The sequence below is a fragment of the Haliaeetus albicilla genome, chromosome 27 (assembly GCF_947461875.1).
Source record: "Haliaeetus albicilla chromosome 27, bHalAlb1.1, whole genome shotgun sequence".
In the NCBI taxonomy this organism is placed as follows: domain Eukaryota; kingdom Metazoa; phylum Chordata; class Aves; order Accipitriformes; family Accipitridae; genus Haliaeetus; species Haliaeetus albicilla.
Window position 1 is genome coordinate 11068646 of NC_091509.1, and position 26211 is coordinate 11094856.

The 26211-nt window shown below is 47.0% G+C and overlaps 1 protein-coding gene across 2 annotated transcripts in view; it reads right to left on the reverse strand.

Annotated features, from left to right (window-relative positions):
- NEURL1B (neuralized E3 ubiquitin protein ligase 1B) overlaps positions 1 to 26211 on the reverse strand; it is a 101030-nt gene that overhangs the window by 17286 nt on the left and 57533 nt on the right. The window contains exon 1 of one of the 2 annotated variants that reach the window (XM_069772761.1): positions 18450 to 18567. The exons of the other annotated variant lie outside the window; for it this stretch is intronic. Within the exon in view, the coding sequence (XP_069628862.1) occupies positions 18450 to 18480 (31 nt within the window). The 5' untranslated portion in view covers positions 18481 to 18567. Of the gene's footprint in view, positions 1 to 18449; positions 18568 to 26211 lie in introns of those variants that run through there. 2 annotated transcript variants of the gene reach the window in all.

The window sequence follows — 26211 nt, forward strand, 5'->3', positions numbered from 1 at the left end:
ATGCTCACAAGCCAAAGAGCTTTGAAAGATGTCAGGGATCTGAAAATCACAAAATATGGGATGCAAAACGAGATGAAATTTTTGGCTACTTGCTGAAGACAAAAACAAGTAAAAAATAGTCAGCCACTCTTACTATAGCTCTTCTTGGGAATTTTTGGACTATGTTCTCACTAATAAGCTGCATATGCAACACATACGATTTCAGACACCAGGAGAGCAAACCTGTTCCTCTTACTTGATGTATTATGTTTTTGCAAAATTGTTACCTTCTTTAGAAAGTTAAGTTTAACTTGGGGAGAGCAGAGGGCTGCTCAGCTCACTTTATCTTCCAGTCCTAAACTTAAAGAGTTCATAGCACAGTTTTGGGAGGTGATCAAAAGCAATGAGAACTAAGCAGTTGATGTCTGTTTAAGGAACTCCACAAATGGATTCTGAGGACTGCTAGGCTGGGAGACTAAATCTTTTCCAAATCTAAATGCTCAGCTTGTCAGTCAGTGATTAAAAGATGTATTTTTGTGATTTATTATTTTCATTGTTTTCTAGAAACAGAAAATAAAGTGCACCATAAAGCAGAGAGCACTAAAAGATGTAACACTTCAGGTGAGAAAGAGTGGTCTGGGGGAATGAACTCAGCTGGAGACCCAAAGATGGGAAGAGAGGAGCAGAGATGTGGATGGACAAAACCCCTCATGTTCTCTGGGGCGGTTGGGTTCTGCTTTGATTTACTAAACTCATATAGAAATGGGGTCCAATTTCCATGGATTTACAATGCTAAACCTTTTTTTTTTCATTGGCTGTTACTTTGTGTGGCCCTGAAGCCCACTACCATCTCCTGATGCATCAATTTTGTTAAATCAAGTGTGTTGTGCTCACCGCAAGGTAAACCCAACTTAGAAGGCCAACATCCAAGGATCCCATTTCAACAGTGGCTTTGCTGTTATGTCGCAGCCCCTTTTTCCACAGCCTGACTCAAGGAGAGTCCCACAGTACATGTGTCGGGGCACCTTTTTCTCTAATGACTGCTCCTACAATTGTTAGAGGAGAAGGACTTTGTCTTCAGTGGCTTCAGTGCTCTTCAGCATGGCTCAAATATGGATTTTCATGGCATCAAGACAGACAAAGAGATATTCTTAATTTTATAGAATATCATGCCACTGGGGTCTGTCTCAGAGATCCTTTCCCCTTCCTCCCTGCTCCAGGCCAGCAGCATTCACTGCTGCAGCAGAGACCACAGGCACAGCCTAAAAGCAACCCAAGAGACCCGCAAACCCTGCTGTATTACTGAGTGCTGCTGGTCCCTCGAGGCTTGAGGCCACCATGTGGCTCTTGCTTTGAGGCGAGGAGGGACCCCGTTGTTGTGTCTGCAGGAGACCCATCATATGTTCCTGATTAATCACACCGCACAGAAAAGATCCTAGTTAAAGCATTTTTCACAGATTAAAAAATGAATCTGGGTTTGTCTCCTTGCCCCCAATTCCTCTCCATTCATTAATTCACTTCCAAGACAACTTTTCCCCTACCAACAGTATAAACAGCTCAGAACTGCTTTTCAGAGCAATGCTTTGTTCTGAACCGGTGTTTTTCTTTTCCAGTCATGACTGTGATTTGTTGAAGAGTTACAAGAACATGTGAGTGGCATAATCACTGACATTGAAACGGTCCATGCCTTCACCCTCTCCCCTCACCGCCAGAAGAGCACGTAACGACCATTAATGCAAATAGACTCCCTGTCTCCATTGAACCTCTTTTCTTTTGACCAGCTGTACCAAGTCATCTGCACTGGGGATTTATAAATAGTGACCATGTCATTCCAATGTTAATGGCTTTTAATGAAATTGGAGAATGAAATGCGTTCCCTTTTAATATCCTCTGAGCAGCAATTTTATTCCAACCCATGGTTTCAATACAGGGCTCATGGAAAGAGCGCTGGAGCTCGGCACATCCTTCCCACAGCCCATCAATGTGTCGCTTCCAGCACAGACAGGAACAAAAAGAGGGAAAGAATTTTGTTGTCTCCCTGATGCAGGAAACCCACCCATCCCCTACAGACAGGCAGCGTCACGGCACTGCACCAGGGCAGCTTGTGAAACAGGGAGAAAAAAAGATATGAAAAGTAATAGCAGTAATTTAGCTTCACTTTTGATGCATCGTTCTCTGAAAACACCCTAAAAGCCAGTGTTTACGTTGTCTTCATCCCTCTGAATTCAGACTGCATACAATCTATGCTTACGCCCTTCCCGCCTCCAAAAAGCATGTTTGGAGACAGGCCAGTACATAAGACGTGCTGTCAGAGCCCTCCCCGGGTCTGCGTCTGCACCGTCCCGAACCACGCTACAGCTGAGCTGGACCACGGGCCGCTCAGGTGGGGTGCGTGATGCTCGAGCCAAGAAGTGTTACGAGCAGAGTGTGTTTTCCACGCTCGGTAAAAACGCAAGAAAACTTTCCTGTAAGCACGGGAATTGTCCAGTGCCAGGACTACAGAGGAAGAAAAGTTGCAGACGAAGGGCGAGATCAGCACTGTGAGCGCAGAGCTACAGGCGCAGAAAGAAGAGCCTGGCCATTCATTTCTGCCTTCAACTTTTTCCAAGAAAACCTTATGATAAAAGGAACAAACCTGCTATTTTTCTTTGCCTCAAATTTGTTACAGAAGCCTCTTTCGTCTTTATCTCCTCTCTTCGTAGTGGTTCTAAGGATCTCTTTTTCTCCCTCCTAATTACAACTTCTCTATACTCAAAGGACAGGAAAGAATTCAGTTTAAAAGACAAAACAGTGGAGCTATTTCAGTCCAAACAGGGATGGATAACCAGAGAGCCATTAGATTTAACGGTGGCACCCATACAGGGCTTTTGATCTGTCCTAAGGGAGCCGCAAAACCACAGGAAAAGGGAAAAAAAGGCCTCTAGGAAGATGTTCTTTCCAGCAAGCCCTGCTCCCAACATGGTGCAGCATTTTTAAATGCTGTCCACAGTTCCTTTTATATTTACACGCAGTTTAAACAGTGATCTGGCAGCGAGAGGGGAAAATGCTTTGGGAGGAATGCATGGCTGAGGAAGCTAAATAAAGATGTGGCCAGGTCTTCAATCATCCTATATTTTATATATACAAAGGCTGCGATTCCACTAAGCTTTTCCGAAACAATATGTAAAGAATCCAAAACAGGGCAAATGGATGGGAATAACTGGTTATAATTAAATCGGGGCGGGGGGGAGCATGGCTCTTCCACTCTGCCAGGCCAGTTTCCCTGGAGGCATCGCAAAGCACAAAGGGATTTGTGGTGGTGGGAACTCTAAGGGGTTATAGGTAACTGCACAGGAGCTGAGTCCAGCCTGCACTGGGTGGGCTGGTGCCTGAGGCCAACACTCTCCCAGCAGGGAGATTTTACATAAATTTAATACTGGCCAAAATCTCTTTCCAAGTGATCTGAAGGGCTGGTGACTTCACTCAACTCATGTACAGTCCAACCTGTACAATAATATCACATATTTTGTTGGCTGTTTTAGTTACTGTTCAGACAAATAAGCTGTATCTTTGGAAATAGAGCGAAAAATCTTTAAAAGAAAAAAAAAAAGAAAGGAAAAAAAAGGAGAGTTCTTTGCTGGTCCGGAAACAGAGGAAAACATTCAACTAAAAAAAGATGCATCCTTTTTTCCCTGGTTGAAATTTTTTTGAATGCACATTTTTCTGCTAAGCTATGAAGCCAGTTCGAGAGGCAGGTGGTTGTGCAACACTTGGCTGCTGCGTGGCTGAGCTGTGAGATCCTTTTCCATGATATCTACAGGAATTAATAAGAGGAAACAAGAGCCACTTCAAGGCATTAAACTGTCCAAACAAAAGCAAATACAGTCATACCACTACTGGACACACAATGACCTCAGCCCCTTTCTTCATCTCAAATGTCTTCAACTATTTCAACACAAAAAGGATTTGAGCAAGAGGTTTATTTTTAAGCCTCCATGTCAATCTTCTTAACACCAGTGGGATTTGATGCCAGCACACCTAAGTCAACATCAACATTTTTCTCCCCTTGCTCTCCCTTTGTGGTACCACAGCCAAGAGATAATAAAGGTAGGTGAACTGAAGAAATCTGGAGATGAGAGACAATTCCTTGCATTGTTGAAGATAAGTGCCAGCTTTTTTTGCTCCCTCCTGCAGAGGAAGGAATTGCTCCTGAGAGATGGGGTGAATGTGCGAATTATACAGCAAACAAACAGCACTGCAAACTCAACACTGATCACCCGTGGACGTCTGCCTGTCAGGGGAGGTCCAGGCAATATAAAGTACTGGTTTTCACCATGTTTTCCCACCTTTTTAAGGTGGAGCTTGGACCATTGTTCAGCAAAGAACACTTGGTCAATACCTTCAAAACAGTTTACTGCAGAGCTGCAAGCTGTTGTTATTTTTATAGCTGTGTTGTATTTTTTTTGTATTCTTCATAGATCATTTACACTTATAAAACCCCACTGTATGGTCAAACAGCACACTCCTTAATAACTATGGAATTAGAAATTTTAGAAATCCCACATGAAACAATATAAACAGCTGTCTAAAACCTCCCATTTCCACCCAGATGGCTCTTGTTTCAATTAACCGAATCAAACTTCAATTCAGAGTCACTCACTGGCCTTGTTTGGATTTACTTGGAAAAACACACCTATAAATCACGTTTGAAATACTGTGGAGAGAAAGAATTTGTTTCTCTTTGGGTGGTTCTTCTGTTTTTTTCTTTTTTCTTTTTTTTTTTTTTTTGGTAGAACAAATTTCATTACCAGACAAAAAATACACAATTACATGTTGACAGCTTAGAGCCTCTGGTGGTTCTGGCCACAACAAAACATAGGCAGCGGTGTGACTACATGCTGTCCCTCTGCTTCTTCAAAATAGGTGGCACCGAGTGTCTCCCGTGCTGCGTGTGCCACTCACATCATCTCCCAGGGACTTCTGAGCTGGAAACATGCTGAAAAAGGGATGTCAAATGTATGAAAAGCCTGAGGTCATTAAAACGGATCCACACAGGGGCTTTCCCTTGGTCCCAAATCCACCAGACACTGGGCGTTATGGGTGCCGCTGTTCACAGAACGCCTTCTTGAAATACCAGATCTGAGCAGTCACTTGAAGAGCTGCAGGAAAACCCTCTCCGAAGCAACCCATTCCTTGCAGCAATCTGCTGCTGGCAGAAGGGGAGAGGCTCGGCTTCCCCGAAACCTCCCTGCATCCCACAGAAAGGTACGTTCCCCCCGAGCAGGCACGCTCCCCGCTGCCCAACCCCTCGTCTGCCAGCACATCGAGGAATTGGCTTCAGATGAAGCCAATTGCACTCAAGATGTCTAAAAATAACGCTGAAAATCATCTGAATGGCAGTGGCCAACGTCCACGCTGGCACAGCTCCGTCGGCTCAGGTCCACGGAGGACTTCCAGCACCCACGTGCTGCGTGTGCCACAGCAAGGCGTGCATGCACTTTGGGACGTGTCTGAGCTTTTCCTGATGGACAGGCAGACCAGAGCACCCACCACCAAAGACAAACTCACCACCCTTTGCTGGTGAAACCAGCCTGCTGCTTGCAGGAGCTGCTCGTGGCAGATACTAGGAGGAAAAGGGGCCGGGAAGCAGCTCAGCTTGTCCTCAGCATCACCCCAGGATGTATACCATGCCCCAAACGCCTGCGCCAGCCTAGCCCTCCTTACCTCTTCCATTCCCCATGCTTTTGTGCATGACGAGATATGCTCAAAACCACTGGTTCCCAATGAGAAAACCCCTTCATTAGCACCACAGCGGGGGTTTTTTCAGACAGAGCCTGGGACATGGGACCAGCAAACCTGCCATCGACAGCCCCAGGGTGGAGCAGGTGCCTGCCTGACCTCAGCAAATTCAGAGATGTTTTCCAGCTCAGCTTCCTACGCACGCAGAGCTCGGCGAGACAGCAGCATGTCCTCCCGTGCCCTTTTAGGTTTTTCTAGGCCGCCCTGGTCGAGTAGGATCAATAGCAGAAGCATTTCATGCCATTGGTAACCCCCTAGGAGCCCTCGCCTGCACACGAGCAGTGCCATACGGCCATGTGTCAATGGCACACAAAACCTCCCTGACTGCAACGCTTCCTTTGCTCGGAGAACACAAGATCCTGCAAAACTGCGTCTTATTAGTTTAAGGTGGTGCCTAATAAGGAGGAGCTGCTGGTGGGGCAATACCAGCAGACCCTCCCCAGAGCAGACCCAGCCAAGCCGTGAACCTCTCCAAGCCAGAAAGGCAGCACCGGGAGCCTCCCCTGGCATGGGAACGGTATTCCTTGAGGACTGTACAAGGCATAAGCTTGTGCCTAAAGGCCCTGCCCTTTGCTCCCATCTTTCCTATCTGCTTTGCGTTGATGCCTCATTTCTCACAGCAGTAACTGCTGAATTTGAATTTTTTCTGCAGCTCCCCGCCCTGTGTCAGCAGGGCAAGCCCACAGCGTTTTGGATGGGGACATTTCTTCCTTCTCTTTGTCAGACCTACATGTCCACACCAGGCAAAGCCCCGGTGCAGCATATGCACCCAGGGTTGCACGGGGCCACCAGAAGGATGGAGAACAGCTGGCATGTCTGCCTCGATCATTCCCCACCACCACAGCCCCAAGGTTGCTCCCCAGCATAGATCCCAGGCAGTGCTGTGTCTACACCCCAAACACCCCCTCTGCCACCAACCATGCCTTGCCTGAACACCTCTTGGGGGAAACGGTCACTTCCCTGGAGAAAGAGCATTTCAGGTCCCAAAACCCACAACCCTCCAAGGCAACAGAGTGGTGAGCTGTAAGGCAGCATCACTCCCTTCAGCTACTCTTTCGTTGCCACAGAGAGAGACAAGTCACAACTAGTGCTCCCAGCACCGCTGTTAGCTCCGGGGAAAAAGATTACGAAAAAGACGGAGAGCTTTAGAAGAGTGTTGACTCGGTAGGGCAGAGACCCAAAGTGATGAGCCTGCCATGATGAATGACAGCTGGAGATGCACAACAGCAACCGCTCCAAAGTGATACCCTGGCTCACTACTGGAATATAGGCACAGAAAGACATAATACAGGAATATAAGCACAGAAATGTCCTCAGCACTGACCTACCTAACATTTCTGCTCATCACTTTTAGTCCATTGGAAAGGAGGAAACAAGGACTGCTCGCTGCAGGGCTGTGTTCAAGATACAAGATGCAGGGAGCAAATCAGGGAGGGAGAAAGTATGGTCAGGACCCAGAGGCACACAAGGAAAGCTTCTCCCTCCTTCTGGGACTGTCTCATGAGGTTGCACCGTTAATCTCATCTCAAAGGAAAATCTGAACGACTAGCTAAGGGGTACTTGACATGGTCTGATGATTGATTCTACTGGCATGCCCACAGATTTCAGTATTTACAGGAGTGCAGGTTTTTTTGCATGGCTGTATAAACATTTACTAAATAGGAATGCATACAAAAAGATGGTTTGAAAATAGTTTGTTTTAAAATGAGAAGTGGTTTTGACCTCTCTGGGAGGAATGTACCTCTGCCCTCTGCTTAGAGATGGTCAGCTGAATGCTTGAAGAGGGTGGGAGAAATAGTAAACATGTTCAGGAAGCTGGGAAGCAAATTTTTATTTTTGTTTTGCTTCTAAACCTAGCTTTTAATATTTCTAAGAGCAAGAGGCATTTCAAAAGAAACACGATCCCTCGAAACTCAATTTTGAAAGGGGGCTAATTTTTAATCAAAATAAATTTTAAAGGAGAAAAATGCACATGGGGACGGCATTTCAGGGAGAAAGGGCTTCGCAAAGCATTCGAGTAACTAAATGTCACAGTGTCCTCATGAAGCAGATGAGCTGGCAGCAGAGCTGGGGGGGACCCCCACCCTGGGCTCCCCACCCTGGCACCCATAGAAGAGAAATAACCTGCGCTGCTATTAGGAAGCACTGGAAACCATCACTTTGCTTGTTTGAGGGAGGAAAGGACTGTTTTAACGAATTCATTATTATGAATATTAAACAAATCAAGTTTTGAAGTTTAGTTCGTAACGACTCCAACTTCCGCTATTGTTCTGCTCCGTAAAATCAGACTCTCCAGACAGCATCTGTCAATCTGATTACTATGTAGTTAAATGAGGGAGAAAAAAAATTGTTCTTTCTCACCTGCAAAAAGCTATCTGTGCCTTGTAATTATTTGCCTTGATAAATTTAATTTACTTGAGTTTTCCCTTCTAGATATGGCTGGTCAAGTTAAACTATAAAGATTATTCATAGAAAAGCAACCACAGTTGGTTACTAGGATACAAAAAATCACTTAGTACGTTCCTCCAATGAATAATCCCAGCAGAACACACACAAATTCAATAAATTATGAATTTCTCTTTCTCTCTTACATAAACATTGGGGTTGCAGAGGCATTTCTTGGAACCCTTTAAAATAAATTAATATCTTAATTACTATGCAATAGCAAAACAAACAGAGGGGATAGCCAAGCCTTGCAGGTGAGCTGCATCCTTTGTCTAGACATGAAAGTTATTTTGGAACAAAGGCAGGGTGCAAATGGATAGCAGATTCATTATTGCCAGTATCTATGTGCAGACACTGGTATTTGGCATGCTCACATGCCTTTTCAAAGCGGATAACGTAAGCAGTAGAGTAAGCTAATTTGGAAGAAGGCATTCTTATTTCAGAAAAAAAATATCTCTTCCTGCACAATTCCATGTATACAAAAGGTCTTACATAAAAGCACTTGTTGCCAGATCTCTGAACCTACAAGGTGAAGCGAGAGATAAGTTTTCCTACATTGGGTGGCAGCTGCCAAGCCAGTCCATACGAAGCCAGCATCCACAGCGCAGCACAACTGACACTGCTGATGGGGAAAACAAACTGCAATCAGTCTAAGTCTGCCCCAAGCCACTCAGACATTTTTGGAAACAACACCCAGACTCAGCAGATCGATTTTGGATACTTAACAGCATTTGGTGTTATTTTTTTTTTGTGCATGTGTGTGGTTGTATCTTGCTCTGTCTTTTCCTAGCCCTCATGATATCCCCTAATAACAGCAATCCCCAGGCATGACTCAGTACAGACTGCTGTTCAAGGCTGTGGTATTTAAAGACATGCTATGGGGTCTGTTGGCTAAGATCAGTTTTTACAAACTTTAACCAAGATGCACTTCCTTGAAATTCTGACTTGCGAAGCATCTGTCCTTCTCACCCTCTCCCTTTGATCACATCAGCAGCACAAGCAGTGCTGTTCTGCTGCTGGCAAATCACCCAGTAATTGCTATTTAAGACTCACAAATCAGATGCCAGTGTGAAGATCTGCCTCAAACTCTTCAGAGGACATCTCCTTTCCAGGAGAGATCAACCAAAATGCCTGGCATACTGAAATATCTGCAAGCCTTCTTCCATGCAAGTGCAGGGAAGCTCCGCTGGCATCAAGCTTTCCCTCCCCTCACACATGGTCTCAATGTTCAACTTTTATTTTTCAGCCCTCTCTGCCAACAAGGCTCTCGTGCAGACCCTGTGCCGTGTCCCCGTGTCCCTGCAGGCTCGTCCCCAGCCCGTCCTGCACAGGGCTACGTTCAACAGCCACCAAGTCCCAAGGGGCACCGTGCTCCAGAGCAAATCCAACGCTGATCATCAGATAAAAGTTGAGCCACTTAAACAGTCTTTACATTGTGTAGTTTGTCCCTACGAACCATCCTATGAAAGTTATCTCTGTTTTATAAGCCAGCACAATGGCCAACGGCCACCGCACAATATATCAGCCAATACTCTATCACTAAGAGTGAAGCAACAGCCAGTTAGCAAATTATTTCAGTTTTCATACTTAGAAACCCCTTCACTTTGCAGGACAAAGTAATCAAGAGTTTTTGATGGCGTCCTGTGGAACAGACCGCCAAAGAACAGCCCCTTAAAGAGGTGCTTCTTGGGGGCACACCTCTTTGGTAAGAGCCTGCAGGGATTATCTAGCCCACCTTTACCCTCTAATTAGCTCTACTAATGCCATTCCTAGCTGATGAGTAACAAACTTGTTCTTTAAGACCTCCAGTGATATAGATATTCCAATTTACTGTACCCCACCAAGGTTTTACATCGGTGTTAACCTGCCTGGCTGGCTTCTGGAGAACACGTGCTCAGAGGTCCTGGTCCTGTCTCCTCCCAAAAAAACCCTGTAATTCACTGCAGCCTCTTAGCTGCTCTTCTTAGCAGCAATTTTGGCCACCATCAGGACACAAGACCAGACAGATCTCAAGCGCCAAGTGTTTTCTGTTACCAAAAAAAAAAAGCTCTATCCAACCATGTCAAGTTCAAAATCCCAAGAAATAGCAATTTCTGCTCATTAGGAATTACGTTTTCAACCTTAGCATCACACCAAGGAGATAACTTTTGAACTCCACTCCATAAATTACAGAACATGTTAAGCTGAGAAGCTAGTGCCCCGATGGGACAAAACAGATAACAGGCTGAGAAAAGCTGTTGCCACAGTGCTAGTTATCACTGAGGAAAGAGAGATACTGAATGAAATTATTTCATTTCTGCTGCCAAATGAGATATTCTATCTTTTATCTTTGGCTTGTCAAGGCAGGGCTTGGCAGATTTAACATTTGAGTCATGGAGGAGGGCAAAAATCAAACCACTTTTTTCCCCTAGCATTTGGAAACCTGATGGAAAACTTTCACTCAGGGAAATTCTCTCTTGACTGACTGTCTTCTCTGTGTTGCTACATGGGCAATGGAAAACAGAGCTTTGCTTTTATGTCATCTATTTATTTCTCCCACGTAGCCATAAGACATTATGCCATCAGGAGTGCAATCACAAGAAACCTGGAGTCACAGACAAATAGATGGTTAAAATAGGAGAATTCCTAAGTACAAAAGTCTCATTGTTATGTAAATATCCACAGTGAAACAAGAAAATGGAGAAAACGCTTCTGTTATATGCAACTATCTAGCCAAGAACTCTACAAACACAACTCCATCCATTTTTCTCCCTTCAAAGCATCAGTAGCTCTTAAAAAAATCCTAAATGTGATTTCCCTGCTGCAACGAAAAGCTTTGAAATGCAGTTAAATGGTGTTTCTTTAAAGAATCTTCCTGCATAATCCAGCAGCAAGTGAGAATTCATTTCTTATCTTCTGATTTGGTTTCTTTACACCAGTCCTGTTGGTGTAGAAAGGAAAAAAGACATGCTGGAACAGGGAAGGGGATGGGGTCTGATCCTCTCAGTAGGCAATCTCTGAGCTGCTCCACTGCCAGAGGTCTGAAAGAACTGAGAGAGAAAAAACTCCTGGGTGGGAAGCAAGCCCTGCTTACACAAAGCAGAGGAAGATATCTCCCTGGACACAGAGGGAAAAACAAATTAATAAGCAAGAAATCACTTTCCTCTCCCTCACTCCTCCCCAAAGCCCCACTTCAACTGTTCAGACACCAGGAATTTAATGTTCCAGCACTCAATAATTGAGACAACAGGGCATCCAGGTCTGAAGGGAAAAGCTGGCACAGGTACACCGAGATAAAGCTTTCAACCAGACATCTCGGTGCCAGTGATTCATGCTTTTTAATGTATAGAGGGAAAAAAAATACAGCCATCATCAATATATGGAACAACCCAGAGTAAACAGCATCTCCTTCCCAACAAGCATATCCTCCCACGGGCACACATCTTATCTAAGGGACCATCGGGAATGGATTGCTCCAGCTAATGCCTCTGGGCAGTCCTGCTGGATTTGCAGCATGCAGTGAGGTGGGATGGGGAGGGAGGTCTTCAGAGAAGCGGTAGGACCTCACAACCTAAGGACACTGGGGCCATCAGAGACATATGGACCGTTGATGCAGGGTCAGTCCCCTCCAGGACACAGCAGACTAGCGATGCCAAGGGCAAGGGTGGAGAAGCTGCCTATATGAGAAAACAGAACAAAGTATGGAAATGCTCCTATAGCAAAACTTCCTCCAGCAGTCACAGACAGAAAAGCCTCCCCGAGATGTGACATGGAGCCAGGTCCCTTCCGACAGCCCTTTGGGCTCCCACCTCTTCCCACGCTTGTTGGTAAGTAAGCGCACATGTGCCCTCCGGGTAAAGTCTGGAGAATGGTTTGCTGGCCAAGCTATATTTTGATGCCAGGAAGCCCCAAATAAGCATGTGGCTGAGGAGCTCATCAGGAGCAGGGAAGGTGCACGTCGTGAGTCAGCCGTGTGGCTTGGCTGCCACGGCAAGAAGCAGCAGCAGGCACGGGAAGCCAAACTGCTCCGGGCACAAGAAAGGAGACAAACAAAGGAGCTAAGACAGATGGAAATACAAAGAGACGGAGGAGACTGAACACACCTTCCCCATATGGAAACTCAGATGGGATCTGACACGTGTTTCAGGGGATCACACCTGGCCTCATCCCATCTTGCGGCTCATGAAGCCACCCCAGCAAGCAAGCCCCTGCTCCCGGGTTCTCGCCAGCTCTACCCCTGGCTGGTTCAGCAGATTTGCTTCCCTGCTTCTCTCCTGAACCCACCACATCCATCACAGTGACACGCACACTCCACCTTAGGAAAGCCTGCTCTTATTTTAGCTACCAATCCGCACAGATAGGCTCTGTAAACAGTGGGATGCTGATGAGAAAGAAAATGTTTCCTTTCAAGGCAAACTGTGCAGCAGGACACTGACTATCCAAAAGTGCAACTCCAAAACTCGAGGAGCTTGAGTGCTAAATCCACCGGAGCTAACGAGGACCAAGGTGCTTATCTGCACTCCTAATTGAAAAACGACTGAACGTGATACCCAAGGAGGATCCTTACTAGAATGGGAAGAGAAGCATGGCATAAGCTTCAAGGTGACTCATCCTTTTCATGTCAAGTAAACATTAATGCCCGCACATTCAAACTTGACTGCCTAAAGTTAAACAGCTTAAACACACTTAAGCACCTCCATAGGTTGTCAAATCATAATGTGCCAGGAAGCAGCAATTTCCTTTGCCTGCGGTGAGGGCTCTCTAAGAGTTTTGCCTACACACACAGACTTAGGGGTATGATTTTAAGCATCCACAGTAGCGTGAGATGGTGACACACAGCTCCTTTTGACCTGTGGCAATTATCCACAGAAATAAAAGGCAAAAAGTGCTGTTTGCCAGATATCCTACCTCTTAGTAGAGCAATTCTGCTCTAGAGTGTGAACAATAAAATAGAAGAGAGGGCACCTGCCCAGCACTATCCAGCGTGAGAGTGGAGAGCAACAAAAAGGTCTTGCTTTAATGACACACTTGGCAATGTGCTGTGTGCGTCTGACAGCACACTGGCCGTGGGGCATGACACACAGCTCCACTTAGCACCATCTTGATAGGCGATGCCTTCCTGGAGTCAAGTACAGTTGTTTCTCCAGTCTCAACAGCCGAGATGCCAATGGTAGCGCTGAATTAATTATGCCAGTTGGCTGCAGCACATTTTTGGGTATGTACTGTGCGAGGCTGGTTAAAGATAGTCCTCCGTATACGATCAACCTGTTCCAGCTCTAAATCACAGTGAAAGCTGAGCAGTTTCACAGGTTTCCTTCTGAAGAGTGGAAAAGCAGAAAGCTACAAAAGAAGCACCGAATTAATCTATTTTTTTGCACTTCTATGACCTTCTTCCTGGAGATGCTTCATGCCTGCATGTTAATTAATTAACTCTCAAATAGCCTTATAAGCCAAACAGTGTTTCCTACCTCCCTTACATACAAAGCAAGACCATGATAAAGCCACTTGCTCAAAGGTCACGCAGGGAGTCAGCAGCAAAATCAATGACAGACGCTAGAAACCTCAACTCCCGAAATAAAAGAGGCAGAAAAACAGACAAAATAGGGCTGTTATTGAGGCAAGATTAACACCTGTAACCAGTGTTGATGAGAGCTGAACCAAACCCAAACCAAAAACTAGTCTGAACAGGTACCTTTTTCACTCAAACCAGAACAACCTGAAGTGTTATTTTGTAGTTTTGTTGAAGTCAGACTGGAACCAAACCAAACAATTTACTGAACTAATTCCCTACTCACAATACCAAGAACTCCTCCTACAGTGTAACACTAGCAACTAAAGGGAGAGGAGGGACCTGAGAACAAATCTAAACAAAAATGCTCCTTGAGGCTGAGATTTTAGCCCCTGGAAAAGGCAGAGACATCTTTTCCCACTACATGGTCTTTGCTACTCACTTCTTACAAAAGAAGTGTGTATATTATGATAACACACATCAGTATTTTAAAAAGGATACACAGAAACATAATCTTTTGCCCACAAGCTATAAATTCCTGTTGCTGTACTGTAACCAGGACCCTACGACCATCACCGTTTTGCAAAAGACTGGCAGATGGGAGCATCAGCCCAGTGAAGGTCTGAACCTGGGATTTTTTACTTGCTGAGAAAGTGTTAATTATTAAAAACATTTTTCTTAAGAATACAAAATAATTTCTTGAAAATAAGAAACTGAAGTCACTTCTGCCAGAACAAGCCCCATTCTCACTTGTGTTTACCAGACACAAATGCCACTCATACTTGGTATTCCTCGCAGTTGTGAGGAAGGCTGTGGGAGAAGCACTGCAATCAGATCCCAGCCAGATTCTTAAAAGGGAATTTGGCTTCTTTGTTAAATACCAATGACCCTATTTGGGCCAGGATCAACAACTGGATCCCAACTGGAAAGTCCTTAACTCATGCTTCAGCCAGTGAGTGCCTCCTGCCTGCCCTGCCCACCTGCGGCAGCAGCTGCCCATGCTCACCCCACCACGACGAGCTGCCCTGCACCACAAGGACACTTGCTCCCTGCCCAACTCTCCTAGATGTCGTTCCTCGCTTTTTCCTGCACCTTGCAGCTCCATGTAAGGCCTTCGCCAGGTCAGGGGAATTCTCACCTCTCCCAGCCTGCCAGTCCTCAAGCATCGCTGGGCTCCCTGCATCTCCAGGGGAGGCTTCATGCCTCCATCTGGCTACTAACGATTTTCTGAGCCCTGTTGAAAGTGGCTGCCAAGGAAAGCAATTAGCACAGAGAAATTAGCACCGTCCATGAAGGTGGGGTGCGGATGTGCGTCGCTTGCTGCCTCGCTCACCAGTGAATTAACTCGAGAGAGCAACTCCTCTGGGGAGGACCGCAGGTAAGAGCAGCCACAAAGCCCCATGTCGGTATGCAACCCATCCACCACCAACATCCACGTGGCCTCCCAGCCCACTCTGCAGGTCAGGACAAGTTCCGCCCATCGGCTGCAATGCTGCACACCTAGTTTATCACCTGTAGGAGACAGAAAAACGGCATGCCTCAATAATAAAGAATTCACTCTTGCCTAACAACCTGCCCGCAAATCGTCTCGAACAATGGGCAGCGGTAAGGGGAGGGAGACAAGAAAATATTGACATCCAAGCGTAACTTCCCACACTGCACTGGAGAGGCAGTGGGAGATCCTCCCACTGTAGATGCAGGAAGGGTTGGCAAGAGGGTAGCGTGGAGCGGTGTCGGCCAGCACCACGGAGGAGCCCGAAGGCGAGGGGGTCCTGCTCACCCCTCTGGGGCCAGGCCAGCCGCAGGAGGCAACCGTCCTGCTGGAGGAATGTGTCATGTATCATTTAGCTGTCATCTAGATAAGACCGATTTCCACCACCACCTCAGGACCGTTGTTAAGCATATCTGACACATCTCAGCTCTTTTCCGTTCAAATGCCTCCTCAACCGGTTCAAATATAGAAGCTGCCTTTCATTAGCCCTAGCCTATTACTCATTTCAATACCACTGTGGTCAGAAACCTCACTGTTAATTTGACAAAGCCTTCATCCATTGTGCGTTAACCATCAGATACTTGGCAAACACAAGTTTCCCAAGCTCCAGATACAAATTTCTCCGGCACCGATAGCGTGTGCTCTTGTATCATTACATGGAAACATGGAGAGAAAGGGAGAGGCTGTGCAAGGATTTAAAGATGCAACAAGCACAGAAAACATATTTGAACAAATTTAGGTATAAAAATTAGTTGAGCTGTGTTCAACAGGATTTAAAATTGAATTCCACTACTTGAGAAGAGTATTTCCATTGCTATGTAAAACCTGAATTGTTGATTGTTTGGCTTTTCCAGGAGCCAAATGATGAAGGTCCACATTTCCTCGACATTTGATCAGAACAGAAAGACATTTTCCACCTTGAGCTATTTACTGTGAACAAAACGATAAAAAGGGAACAGCATCAGTAGGCTTCTACAGTTAACTGATTTAACACAACAGGTAGGCAAATTTTAGTTTGGGGGTGTTCTGTCTGGGTTTTTTTTAATAAATTACTTCAGCCCATGGGACAGGGGAGAGCAATTCCTCTGTAGTTAAAATGAAAGTGCATTGCTCAGTCTGCTAGGGTGAAGAAAGAAGTGCATTTTTGGACAAAGAAGAGGAAAGACTTAATTCTGATTGATTATCTTTGAGTAATTCTAAACAGCCACAGCATTTATAAATAGGATTTTGTCCAAAAATTCAGTCTTCTGGAAAAACTTTATAATTTTCAAAAGGACGTTTCTAAGAACAGTTCTAAACCTGCTTCCCTCTGTGATGCCATTTGGATAATGAAAGACAAACAATGCATCCGAGCACATCAATATGAAAAATTACTGAATTGTGTCCAACTTGACAAAATAGGTTTATAAATTTCCAAACTGCAAACATCCCAAATCTCTTCTGCAGCCACAGGTTAACAGCTTCTTTTAACTATCATTACTCTGTAAAAACTGCACACAGCTGAATTTGGGGTAAAGACACATTTTCAGCATCTTCCAGCACATTAGCGAATGGTGTTCAAGTGTCCTGCCTGGTTCTGCCTTGCGCAATTTGACAAATGTTTGCAAATGGCCTATCCCCAGCAAAGCAATCCTTACAGACAGCCTCCACCTGGCAGGACAGGACGGAGCTTTTCTAGGCCACCAGAACAATGTTTAAGTTGGGAGGTCTACATAAATCAAGTCTTCGGTTTTTCCCATCAAACTTTTCCACTTTCTTAACAACTTCTTTTGAAAGCACCGCTAGGAACTCTTTAATCACAGAACTGCAGTACAACTGATGTCATCGCTTTTTTTAAATTCACGTGTGTAAGGCTGTGCATATGAAGGCTGCTCAGGAGAGACTGTTCTAGCAATAGGCAGAACGGCTGACACAACTCTCAGCCTTCTGGAACAGAGCTCACAGCTAGATCCCACGTCCCAGCAGGTACAGGTATTTTTTCTTTGGGAAGTTCTAGCCTTACCAAGGTAACCTCCCCTGACCCAAGGATATTTCCCTGGCTCTCCCAGGTTTTTTGCATGTGCCCTTTGATGCTTCCTCTAGCTGAAAAGTAGACCCACAAAATGAATTTTCTCCAAGGTCATGCACTCCTTACAATGCCTTTATTTGCCAGTTGGTGAGGTATTTAAGAAAATGAAAACTTCCTTATTGTGAAAGGAGCTAATTTCCCATTTAAATGTAATAGAGAAGCAGAGGAGGTGCAGCTAGAAATCTAATCACAGGTTCATAGCTAAACCACAAGCCTAGCAGCTTTCTTTTATGCCTTGAAGGTCCCAAGCACCCTCTCTTTGCAAAGACAATATATGGCATATCCAAATGCAAATCTATTCCTCTCTTTATTTGTATATTCAGCTCCCTGGCTGATTACAGGGAGGCATGTGTGTGCGTTCAATAGGTCCTCCTGCTTCTTTAAATAAGTTTAATAATACCCTTTTTATTTATGGGAGCCCAAAGTACAAAGGATGCAATGCAGGAGCTCTGCAAGAGCAGAAAAGAAAAGAAAAGCAAACTAGCTGAAGATACAGACGGCTCAGCAATTCAATACCGTTGATTCTGTAGAGACCAACTGCGTTTATTATGCACCGATTCTCTGAGGAGGAAAAAAGCCCGCAATTATGAACTCGCAAAGGAAAAGAATCTGTACGTCTCTCGTGTAAGAGCAGAATTCGCTAAAAAGGCAGTTTAAAACCAGGGCGGTCTACCAGGTCTTTCAGACCTGCTTTCAAACACTTTTCTTCCGGTGACTCTGAACAACTGACGTCTCTCCACGTTAAAAAGTTGCATTTATTTTCTTTTCAAAAAAAGGAAGGGCAAATGCACAAGACAGCCCCTCGAAGGATTCGACCGAAAGGCTGGGGATCCCCGCTTCAGCTGCGAGAACAGCTCCACTTCACCGGCTTCTGCCGCTCTCACATGGGCGAAGCCGTCCCCCGCCGCCGAAGCATCACCGCCCCGGTGCCCGCCGCGGCGGGGACCGTTAAAAATAACAGGAATGCCACAATCTTTGAAACACTCGCCTTACCTCGACCCGCTCGGCAGGGGCGCGGGGCTCGGCCCCGGGGGCGGCACAGCCCTCCCGCCCCGACCCTCTCCCTCCGCCGCTCCCGGCTCGTCCCCAGCATCTCCCGGGACGGGACGCGCCCCCCGCCCCGCAGCCCCCCGCGGGGCACCGCAGCCCCCCGCCAGCGCCCCGCTTCCCCTCCCCCCCGTCCCCCCCGAGGCCGGTACCTGCCAGGGTCTTGTGCACCGTGTTGCCCATCGCTCCGCTCGGCGGCGCGGCGGAGCCCGGGGCGGCCCGCTGCTCCGCAGGGCCATGGACAGCGCCCGCCTCCCGCCGCCGCGCTCCGCGCCCCGCCCCCTGCCCCGCCCCCTGCCCCGCCCTCGCCCCGCCCAGCCCCCGGCGCAGCCCCGGGACGCCGCTGCCCGCGCACCCCCCCCCCCCCATCTCCCCTCCCCGGTGCCTTTCCCGGACGGCTGGGGCTGCCGAGCCCCCACCGGCACCGGCACCGGCACCGCCACCGCCACCGGCACCGCGCGGGGCCGGAACGGCGGGGAGAAACTGCGGCGAAAACCGGCCGGGGCTTTGGGGAAAAACACGGGCCCCGCACTTCCCGAGAGGGTCCGCCGGCCCCAGGAACCCCCCTTTTGCCTCTGTCTCTTAGGAAAAACATTGCTGCTTTCTCCCCTAGAAAAGAAAGGGGGTGGAGAGCGGGAGGGCACGGCTGGCGATTCCAGCTTTATCCTCCTTCTGTCGGGACAGACCTGTCTATCGGCAAAACCCTCCCAAAGGGTACCAGCTGCATTGGGAAACACTGGGTGGGAGTCGATAAACCCCAGCTCTTTTCCCCTCCGTGCCATTTACTTTCCGGGTGACCTTGGAGAAGCCGCTTTGCATCTCGGTGACACGGCTTCCTCATCTGGGAATTGAGGGTATTAGCAGGAGTGTTGTGTTGGCAAATTCATTATTAGTTTGAAGCACGCCAATACCATGGTGACGAAGGATACCTCAGCCGACAGCCTGAAGTGCAGTATTGACAAGATTTGCCTCACAATTTCTCTCTCTTCCCATCTCAGACATAAAAGCATGTTATAGCCCCATTAAAGAAGAGCAAGGGATTCCTTTTTCTTCCTGGTCGCACTTGGGCTGCTGAGGGGTGATGCTGCCTTTCTTCTCTGAGGCGGTTTTTGTAGTTTTAAGTACGGAGAAATGGGAGCATCAGAGCTACAAAATGTGCCGCAACCAATGCATTGGGCTGATGCCGCAGTGCGTAGTGTTTGGGAAAATCCACCATGTCCCTTAGCAGAAGTCACATCTGTGGACTATCACATGTCCTGTGGGACACCAAAAAAAGTGGTAAGAGGGACAGAGCCAAGCACCGGTAGCTCAGTGGCCTGGCAGAGATCAGGCTCTGATCTATTGTCAGGAAGCTAAAATAACAAGCCTTTAATCTCTAGATCATGTTGAACGGGTCAAGTATGGCTCAGGAGATGAGAGGGGACAGAAAAACCTAATTTCCAGGGGGTTTTGCCATCACATGGATTTGTTAAAAATGGGAGTATCGAATGAGACACCAGCAGCTGTTCTTAAAAGCGCTTGCACCCATCTGCTGTCGTCTTAGGTTAGCATATGTCTCCCGCTGTCTTTGGTGCCCTGAGCTGTAAACCCGGCACAGGAGCTGTCAGAGGGCAGGAGCCAGCGTGCTGAAGCACAGCGCTCCCCTTCAGGGAGAAGGGGAGGGGAGCAATGTCATCCTATTTACACAGAGGGGAAAGTCCTTGTTTCACTAGACAGCGGGGAATGGGAAGCTTTGGCTAATCCCAGCCGGTTTCCCTCAGCAGGGAGTGGTAGTTGTTATTTTAGGGCTTAAATGAGCCTTAAAAAGCCAGAGGTGGCAGAGGGGGTTCTCCGCAGCTGGGTCTCTGCGGCTGCCTGGGGGCTGCCAGGGCAGCTCGTGTGCGTGCCACGGGTGGGCTGCGTGCCACCTCCTCGGGGGCTGCCCGGGAGACGCGCCGCATCCCTCCTTCCACACCCCGACCACACCAGCCCACAGACGGTCGCTGCCTGTCCCAAGGGTGTTCCAGCCCTTCCTCCTCCCCAAAAATGAGGTAAAAATAGAAGACAATAAAATGGAAATGCACATCCTTAGGACATGGAGGCAGCCTCCAGGAATGCAATCAACGCTCCTACTTCTTGGCATTGTAAAAATGTAGAGTTTGTTAAAATAACCCACTGCACACAATGCAAAACAATAAGCATGAGAAATAGTTGAGCGAGGATGACTTCACCCTCCCCAGAAACCACACTGAGAAAGTACAAGAGAACCAGAGACCGACACTGAGCAGGGACTGAAAGGCAATGCAAAGTCACTGCTCAGCCTGGAGAAATGCAGAAAGGAAACCAACTGTCCCGACTGAGGAACCACAAATGAAGGCTCATTAGCATGTTAAAATTCTTTCCGCTCCAGCAAGTTTTCATAACTATTGATAACACACTTCAGTAATTTCGTCTGTAAGCCTGACAGATGGCTTAAGAAATCCCCTTCCCTCTCTCACCCTCATTTCGATCAAGGGACGGGATGACCTGCTTGCGCATATCATTTGCTTTTGTATCTGCATTCTCACAGACATAAAATAGTAATATCACCTAAGCTCCTTCCTAGTATTTTTTATTACTAGATCTTAAACCATTTTGCAGACAAGGTGAGTGACATTATCCTTATTTTAGAAGTGATGAAACCGAGGCAGAAGGAACCCAGGAGACACATACAAGGTCACCCCGTTGGCCATCGGCAGACTCAGGAGCAGAGCTCAGGAGCAGAGGAGCCACAAAACGCTTACTGTGTTGGATCCAACTCACAGGACTGGACACTTTTAGCCACACACACAGTACTGCTGCTTCTCCCTCTGCATTTTCTACTGCCCCCCACAACAAATTCATCTTAGTGGGATCAGTGGAGTAAGGTCAGGGTAATACCGTGCAAGGGAAAAAGTCTCTGGAAGGCGTTCTGTATTACCCTGATGTCAGACATCTGTTGCCCAGCTCACTTTAATCACCTCTAAATCTTACTGCGCGTGGATGTGTACCCAGGCCTTTAAAACATGGCACAAAAAAGAAAAGTGAGACAAATTTCTTTCCGAATCAAAAATGTGATGAGTTCCACCTGAGGTTTGTCACAGACAGGGATATGATGCAAACCCTCCTATACCCACGTACACAGGCCAGACCTCTCACGAGAGGGTATGGGCTCTACTGACTGTTAGCAGTCACATAAACACACTCCTATAAATGTAATATTTCCAGAGATGCAAATACCTTACAAAGAACAGCGAAATTTCCACTGATTGATACCAGCCTGAGGTGTAACTCTTCTTATGGCATCAAATTGGTTGTATTGTCTTTGTAAATCCCTTGGGCGCTCGAATTTTAGGGGATGAAAGATGTTATGAGATGTAAGGTATCACCGTTAGCAGCTGCCATTCTTGTCTATCTAACAGATGGCAGTAAATAATGACAGACTCATCTCTTTCAGCAACAGTGAGATAAAACACTGAAAAATCTGTCTGCCTTTCCCCTTCAGGGCAGCAAGCCCTCCTGCACTCGAGCAGAGCAATCTCCCCGATCCCCAACTACAGCTGCGCCGCGGGGTGCACCTTCCCTGGCCCGCAGAGCAAGGCTGCAGTTGCCCCTGCTGCTGGCTGCCTCCCAGCAAGCACCAGTTCTACTCCTCCGCTCTCAAACTGGCCAGCTCTGTCTTGTTCACAGATGACATCCACTGAAAACCTGTGGACCTCCCTAAATCTCTCTCTTTTACCAACGACCAGATTGCTGCTTGCAGGCATTTCCCTCCAGAGCTGGGTATAACCCTGCTCCACAGCCTGGGGGCTGTCAGCTTTCGCTCTGGTTTCACACCCCTGCACCTTCAGTTCTTCTTTTTTTCTTTCTTCTGTGGCTCTAAATCTGAGTAGATGCTTGGAGCATCCATTTCTCTTTCAGCCCCATCTGTCTGGAGCTCTGAGACTGTCCAAACCCCTTCCATTTCCATCACATCTCACCTTGAAACCTCCCTTTCCCTCCCCTACTTAGCAAGAGCTCCCTGGGAATTCTCAGAGACTGCAGACAAAGATACCCTGGAAAAATACGTGAGTCGACTGCATGAGCCTACAATGCTCTTCCAGCATGCAAATACCACCATGCCGAAAAGAGTACAGTTACTCTGACATGCACATCAGTGACATACAATGCATCTTCTTCAACAAGTACATATCCAGCATGGATGCACCAAGCAGTATCACGGAAATAATTCCTTCCTACTGACACATGCACAGCAAAAAGTTCATTTCTGTAGCTGCAATGAATGGTGTTACGTGCTTCCCCCTATAGAAGTCACGCTTCTGTGGACACCTTGTGTTTCCTTTCCTCATCCTACTGACTGAAGTGACTGTCCAGGAGAGAGCAGATTTGACTGAGAAAAGCAAATGTTACTTGTCTCACAAGTTCCCAGCCTCCGCACCTTGCCTATGGAGAGTACTAATAAGCCTCGCTCCTACTTGGAGAGGAGCAAAAAAAAAAAAAGCTGTTCCCTGATTTCCCGTAATACCCATTTAAAGGGGTATTTGTTTAGGAGGGATGCGTGTACGGAGCGTCCTCCGGCACCGCGCAAAGCCATCCTGCCACCCACGCCTTCCAACTGCTGAAAGCAATTACTTTCCTCCCCTGCTCTCAGCACTAGCACAGGATGCGCAAGGTCTCCACAGGTCATGCACAGAAACTGGTTTTTACTTTTTTTTCCTCTAAGAAATCAAGGGAAGCAGGAGCTTCCAGCACAACAGTAGGAAAATCTTCCAAAGAGCTTCTTGAACTGGCCTTGACTATGCAGCAATTGAAGCTGTTTCCTGATCCCAGTCCTTACTGCCTGCTGGAGATTTGGCTGGCATGAGGCTTATTTACCCAAAGCTGGAGAGATTAAACCACATTTTCTGGAAGATAGGGCGGAATAGTGTTGGGCCAGAAGTGACCCATGGGATCTGACGCAGACAGGGAAATGCAACCCGCAGAGATGGACCGGTCCCATGGTCAAACAAGCCCTCCGTGGCTTCAAAAGAAGCAGCGACCATCTGCCCTGACCGCACTTCTATATTCAAAGTGCAGCAAGTGGCTATGACATGCGCCAGCCATGCAATGCATGGAAAAGTAATCTCTGACGAGATGCCAGAGCAAGTCTCAGCCACAGACCATGTGGGCATTCCTGGCAAAAAGGACTTCGCGATGGATTCCTGAGCTGCAGCAATTACAGCCCAGCCAGAAAGAGGAAAAGGAAACGATGAAACCACAGTGCAGCAAAACACGGTTCGATGTCACTTGCACAAGCCACATCCCAAATAGCTTTGGTAAGTATAATAACACAGTCCCCAAACAGCAACAGAGGCAGTCGCAAAGGGCATAAGGTGGGGTTGCAGCGAGGATGATGAGGCTGCGGGAAGGAGCAAGGAGAGTGGAGCCAGCAGAGAGGAGGCATCAATGGGGAGGCTCAATGAAAGCATCTTTTTTTGGGAAGAGTGTAGTTGGGCTGATTGTTCTGCCATGGTATTAATTGCTTTAGATAAACAGCGCTTTCTCTCCAGAGAACCCAAAAGCACCACCTTGCGTCGTTCCCCATGCTTTCCATAGGGCACGGGGAGAAGAGGGGCTTCTGGCCATGACCAAACACAGGTCCAACCCCGCAGCCCCAGAGGCACCAGCACGGCTGGGAGATGCTCCATCTGCAAGTCCCAGACGAATGCCCTTTTCTTCGGTGGGGGTGGAGGGTGGGTTGGGCCCATGTAAGGAAGAATTTCCAATTTAGAAACAAACAGAGGCAGTTCCTATTATTGTTAGTGGAATGTCAGCATCTCTGGTCCCAAGCACCACTGTCAACAAACAGGCTCACAAATGCTCCTTCAGCATCAGCCAAAATAAAATCCATGAAAGCATCTATAACTCAGCATTCACTGCACACATAACAAGCTCTCCTTTTTCTTTTTAAATCCAGTCTTGTCCATGTAATTTTAACATAAAGGAACTGGCTGTGGGCTGTGTTATCAAATGAGTCATCATTTTATGTGACAGTGTAATATGATTTAGAGAATTCTTGGCACACCAGGATGGATTATGCATTATAATCTCTTAATTTGGACTGTTAACGCTGTGCATCAGTGACTGGAGCAGGAGGGAAAGAGCAGGTTATCTGAATTTCAGTCCTAGCTCTGCTCCCGCTTTGCTGTGCGACCTTCACAAATTAGTTACCCTCCTTCTGCCTTACTTTCTTCATCTGCAAAGCAGAAACACGCCTGTGTCTTGCGGCAGGGTTAGCTAATGTTCGCACAGGAGATCTGAAGAACATTACATAAGTGCAAATTACTATTTTAATAAGGGAAGAAAAGCAGAAGGACTTTGTTTTGGATGCAACAGGCTGATCTCGGGAAGTACTATCAGAACTACCAGGACACAGTCTCTGGGTGCTGTATACCAGTCACAAGCTAGTTGGAGATAAAGAATGATTTTCAGAAACATGAGGAAATACTAACAGGAAACCTAGAGATTTGCAGACTGGGACTCTTCAGAAAATGAGCATAATTTCTGATAAATATTGATATGCAGAAGATAAATAAGAACCCTTGGGGAAACTCCTCTCCCATCCCCCAAATACTGCATGGCGATGTAGTCTTGACAAGCAATGTTGGCTCAGCAGCCCTGGAAGTGAGATCAGCTATCATTTGCTGTCAGGGAAGCCCAGGCAGGGGCAGCTGAAGATGGACCTGCCACCTCCAGGGGCAGAGGCTGTGCTTGGCAGGTAGGGTGACGAGCAATTAGGGTGATGAGCAGCCTGGAGGAAATGGAAGTGCGTGTGAATCAGGAGCTGTGGACGCTTGTCCACTTCAGGCTGGACTAAAAGTACCAGAGTCCGTTTACCCAGTCCCACTCGTCAGAGCGGAAAAATTTGGGATCAGAGTGTGCTGGGGAGATCCAAACAAACAAACCCAGAGCCTAACATCTGCAACTGTTACTCCTGACCCCCCTAAGCTTTCCATTCCCTCTGCCTTTGGTAAATATAAACTAGCACATATTTAGCAAAAGGTCAATAGGCAGGGAGGAGACCAGGCACCCATTTCCAAAGCTATCCCATTCCCGTCGGCTAGCTACCTTCTGAGTCCATGAAGTCTGGCTTTGTCTGCACCGTTCACACAGTTCCTGGTCTGGTATTAGCAGGGAGCAGTATTTCTACAGGCAAGAAGGATGCATTTTATGAGATGCAAATACCACATGAAGAATTTTAGGAGACTGAGGAATCCTCCCCAGAGAGAAAAAGAAACCCATCCAGAAGAAATGAAAAAAACCACGATCTACATTTCCTGGCAGGAGGGTTTCTTCTGAGCTCTTCAAAAAGCAGCACGCTGCTGCCAAGGCCAATCTGTCAGAATTGGGACGCATCTGGGGTAGATAACTGGCCTTTCCTGGGGCTGACTAAAGATAAACTTTTTTCCTAGTAAAGGAAGAGAGGTCGCTGTGACAGATGAAGTAGGCAGACAGCAATGGGTGGCCTCTGGGAGCTCTTTGGGGAAGGCATGACAAGTGAGAAACACAAACATAGGATGTCTGCCTGTGCTTTGAGCTTTCTCACCTGTTACTCATTTCCCCAAACAGGGAAATGACTGAAAGGCCACTTTTAAATGCAGTAGCTGACAATATTTTACATCTTAGGAGCTCACGGGAAAAACAACCAAGCCAAAACAAAACAAAACCCACGTATACTACCTCTAACACCTTCTAAATATGGGACCAACTTCTTAAGTCTCTACTTGGGAGTTACTCTCTTGAAATGAAATAGGAAGAGGGGGCAGAGGGATACCGGATAGTGCAGAAAACTATCAAGGAAAAAAACCATCTTTCCCTTCTTGCTCGACCTTCCCAGACTTTTCACACATCTCGTAGCAAAAGGGAGTTGACCCTTGA